The 4,664-nt window shown below is 43.5% G+C and overlaps 1 protein-coding gene across 1 annotated transcript in view; it reads left to right on the top strand.

The window, feature by feature from the left end:
• Positions 1–1,985, top strand: part of LOC116397608 (SERTA domain-containing protein 2) — a 2,824-nt gene extending 839 nt beyond the window's left edge. The window contains exon 2 of the mRNA XM_031873191.1: positions 1,027–1,985. Within this exon, the coding sequence (XP_031729051.1) occupies positions 1,031–1,801 (771 nt within the window). The 5' untranslated portion in view covers positions 1,027–1,030 and the 3' untranslated portion in view covers positions 1,802–1,985. The remainder of the gene's footprint in view (positions 1–1,026) is intronic.
• Positions 1,986–4,664: the final 2,679 nt, after the last annotated feature.

Raw genomic sequence — 4,664 nt, 5'->3', positions numbered from 1 at the left:
ATCTGTCTATCTATCTATCTATCTATCTATCTATCTATCTATCCGTCTATGTATCTATGTATCTATTTATTTGGGAAAACATTAAATAGACAATAACCTGAAACATAGTCCTAGACTAAGTCATGGACTCATGTCTGGGTGGATGAGGACAGAGTGAGTCACAGCAGATATTATACTTTTCAAATGTCTTCAATGGAATAAAACAAACTCGTTCACATTATAAAATGTTCACAGTTTGAGTTTTCTGGTGTTTATTTAGCAGCTGATCAAATGGAAAGTGAAGGAGAAACTAGCCATGTTTGCTGGGTTGGTGCTGTTACATAAACTATATGCAAGGTTTATTACATAGTTTATTACATAGTTTATTACATAGTTTGTTACATAGTTTATTACATGGCTGCTTTAAGCTGCTGTCCTCAAAGCTGGTTTATAATTTGCTGTCAGACAGAAAGTCTGACTTTATGAATTACCGCTGAAACGATTAATGGATCTACAGAACATTTATAATCAATGAATCACTTAAAAAGAATAGTCCAATTACTTTTGTCTTCTAGGTGTTTAAATCCTTTTTAAGCTCAAGACGAGTCTCACAAGATGAATATATTCCAATAAAAACATTTTCATAAACTTCATCCGCACCCGTGATTATAAATACCTGGACACACACACACACTTCATACACACACCCACACATATATATTCAAAATATTTAAATAAGGATTCATCAAGGAAATTATCAATAATTACATAATTGGTTGCTACTTGGCGTATCTCGTCAGTTTGAATGGATTTATTATTTAAATAAAGGAAGTAAAATGTCTCAGTTTCTACTATTTGTGTTAAAATGTCTTATTTCCCCCCCAATCTGACTAAATGTCAATTCAGCATAAAACCACTGAATACTTGTGGTGTTTTGGGTTCAAAAATGTAAAAAATGTGAAGAAACCTGAATACATCATCTTGTAAAAAGCACGTTGGTGAGATGCGTTCCAGTGAGTTTGTTAATCTGTGTATCTGTCGATGTAGGTCGATGTTGGGCCGTGGTGTGAAGCGGAAGTGGAGCTGCCTGGAGGAGCTGGAGGCCGAGACCCTCCGTGCTGCAGAGAAGGAGCAGAATGTGGAGGGCGAGGCCGGGTTCCTCGCGGCTCCGTCCAAGTCCGACCTGAGCCACCTGCAGCAGCGTCAGCTGGTGCTCGGCCTCTGCATGGAGAAGCTCCGGGGCTACCAGGCCGGCATGGAGCTCAGCCTGCGTCGCTCCGTGCTGCTCATCAACACGCTGCGGCAGATCCAGGAGGACATGCAGAGCGACGGGGCGTCGGAGGCGCTGCTCCTCCACGGCGTCCACCGCGAGTCCTGCCTCCTCGGGGACGAGTTCGGAGAGGACGTGCCGCTTACGTGTCTCAGGTGTGCGGAGGACGACGTGGACAACTTGTCTCCGTCTCCTCCGCTGTCTCCAGAATTCTCTTCTCAGGAGGCCGACGGCTTGTCCGTCCAGCAGAAATCACTACCCGCTGCTGCGGCAATCAACACTTTTAGCGACGCCGTAAACGCTATGGGCTACCTGGGCGACCTCGCCCTGGACATGGACATCTTCGAGGACATTGACACGTCGATGTACGAGACTTCGGATCTGCCCTCCAGCTGGGCGGCGGGCTCCCTGTGGCCCGTCAGTGTGTCGCTTTGGGCCGACGAGGACGTGAAAACGCGTTCCCCCGGCCACGGCGGAGCCGGGAGTCTCCAGTCGTGTCGGATGGACCTGAACGAGCTGGACCACATCATGGAGATCCTGGTGAAGACCTGATCCTGAAGCACGAACTCCTGAACATCTACTGCACACAAACAGTCTGATCACAGCTGAGGGGGCTGACCGTTGATCTTTAAGGCTCGGTTGAAAATTCGATTTAATTCTTGACACATAACTAATTTATAAGAAACCAACATCATCATCGCTATAGAGGAGGAATCTGGTTTCAGATATCTCATGAGATGAGTCCACTACTTAAGTGCTTTTATACTGTTTCTGGTTGTTATCACTCAGGTGGAGGCACACACAGATATTTTTCTACAAGTCTCAGTGGATTTAAACAGCAGGAAACTTCAGCTATCGAGTATTGTTATTCAAGAAATTCATTTTTTTTAACAGACAGAGAGACCAATTTCTGCAGCTACAGTTGCAAGAAATAGATTCGACGGCTCTGCAGTGTTTTGAGTAGTGAGTCAGTAATCTGTAGTAAAAAGCAGATGAGACATGTCTAGAGTGAGTCGGTGCACCAAAAGTATATCGCAACACTTGTGAGGTCACCGTGCAACAGCGCCTAAATACAAATGTACCCGTAAATTTCAAATCTCAGGATGAAGAAACCTGAGCGGCCATGGCTTTGTGCGTCTCTCACGCTGTCCGATCAGACTTTGGTTGATTATCAATTGAAATCCCTTGAATCACTTAAGAGGGAGTGAGCGTCGGCCAACCAGGAGGGCAAAGGCCGCGGTTTCCTTTCAGTATCGGGACTGAATGGTTGTTGTTAGACAGCAGCCGAAGCTCTTTGTGAACGTGTGTCTGTGTATTTATTAAAGGAGAATGTGAACCACTGAATCTGGTTCAGCCAAAGAAGTACGTTTCCAATCCCTGGAGATGAATTCCACGTTTATGTTTGTATCACAAGAAACGGATGACATCTTGCTGTTGAGAGAGGGTCAAATATTATTTATGAATGAAAAGTCAGCCACAAACTGCAGCAGATGTTGTTTCTATGTAGAGTCTTTTGTTTGGGTGTGAGTGTAACTTATAATTCAGATTCTTTATGGTCTTCTGCTTTGGGACAAACTACCAGAGTAACCATCACACCTTCCACCAGAAGTTCATCCTTCTCGGCAGCTTGTATTTAAACCCGTCATGATCTACGTATGAAACATGTATTTTAAATAATGTAATCTCGGTCCAGTTCTGACGGAGGAGCTGATCGCCTCCAGTCAACAACCAGGACTTTTGCCATGTCTCACAAGTGTAAAATGACGACAGAAGCCTGTGTATTTGTGACGATGGTATGGATTTCTACTGCAATGTTTTTCTATGTGTTTCTACCTGGACCTGAAGCAGATGTTGGACCTTCATAATCTGTGGTTTGCTCTTGTTCTACCTCCTGATGTCCGTTTGTTGTCGGTGAACCCGGACACTCCCGTTTCTCATCTTTCTTTTCACCGTCCTCGTCTCTGTCTCTGTCTCTGTCTCTGTCTCACCATGTGCCTTACTAATGGACCTACTCCTTCATTCGTGTAGAGGTTTTATGTGGTTGTAAAGCATCGAAAGCCAGAAGCCTCCATCGTTTCTTCCCTCTTCTTGGCCTTTCTCTGATTTCCCCCTGTGCTCGGTGAACACTAGTGCATATGAGCTTAACGTATCCTGACAGGACGACAGTAAACTAGCTGAGGAAGGAGGTGGCAGCGAGGAGGGAAGAAGAAGAGGAAGAGGAGGAGGGAGGAAGCAGCTTGCGTCACTAGTTCAGTGGGAGGGGCTTAGAGCTTGTTTTGCACAGACTCAGACCACCGACCAATCAGGAGAGAGATGTGCGAGGAGTAAACTGCTCCTCTAACAACTTGTTTTTGCTCTGCACAGAAATACAGTGTTCAGAAATAAAACCACTTCTCTGTTGTTGTTTTTATTATTTTATTTTGTATTTATAATCTATCAGAGAGGACTCTACAGTGTTATTTATACCGGAGAGTGTCAGTCGGGTCTGTAAAGCATAAACTACATGTAACTGAAGGATGGGAGATGATGAACAATAATGTATTCTATTTTTTGTGGAAGATTTTATAGATTTTATTCAATAATACAGTAAAACAAAAATACACAAACTGCCTCGTGTGCGTCTTTATTCTTTACACCTCATTACATAACAGACCTGTTTGTGTGTTTAAAGACACGAACATCACGTCCAGATTACAATAAACAGACAAATTATTACTCATAATGTCTGCCACCCTCTCATAAACCGTGCCTTACTGCACACCTCCCATGCATACACAATGAGGTGTTAGTCACTACACTACTGACTGCATGTGCTCCTTACAGGCAGTACACAGCCTGGGAAGCTTAGCTGAGGGCAAAATCTCCCTTTCATATATTTTTTCCATAGGAGTCAAAAGGAAGCCAAGGCTGCCCTCTGGTGGCTGTGTTACTGAAGAACCGATGTGAGCTGAAGGTAAGCATGACGGTGCAGATTTAAAATGTATATTGAGTGGTGTGAGTTGATGCTGTGGTCCGGTGTTTTTGCTGCTTCATCACAAACAAAGATTCTTGCACAAAGCCAGCGTTTTGATTAAAACATGTAAAGTATTTGTGTTTAACGCTCACCTCTCTGCTGCAGACACATCAGCAGTAACACATCAGTACAGGTATTCAAACCCTGTACTTTATGATGGAAAAATACTGCATTACAGAAAAGGACCTATTATCAAATTTAGTTGAGTATTAAAAGTAGTCATTACATTATTGACGGTATTTAGGAGGTGCATCATGTTCTGTTTGTCTTAGTTTCATAGAAGCCCTTCTAGAGACTTGTGTTATAAACTAGCGTTCGCTATAAACACTGTGACACTTGCATTGGATATCTGTTTTAAGAGACAGACAGACAGACAGACAGAGAGAGAGACAGACAGACAGA

The sequence above is a fragment of the Anarrhichthys ocellatus genome, unplaced genomic scaffold, assembly GCF_004355925.1.
Source record: "Anarrhichthys ocellatus isolate YVR2014 unplaced genomic scaffold, GSC_Weel_1.0 scaffold69, whole genome shotgun sequence".
Classification (NCBI taxonomy): domain Eukaryota; kingdom Metazoa; phylum Chordata; class Actinopteri; order Perciformes; family Anarhichadidae; genus Anarrhichthys; species Anarrhichthys ocellatus.
The sequence above is the reverse complement of the archived record's forward strand: the minus strand, read 5'-3'. Positions and strand labels throughout refer to the sequence as shown.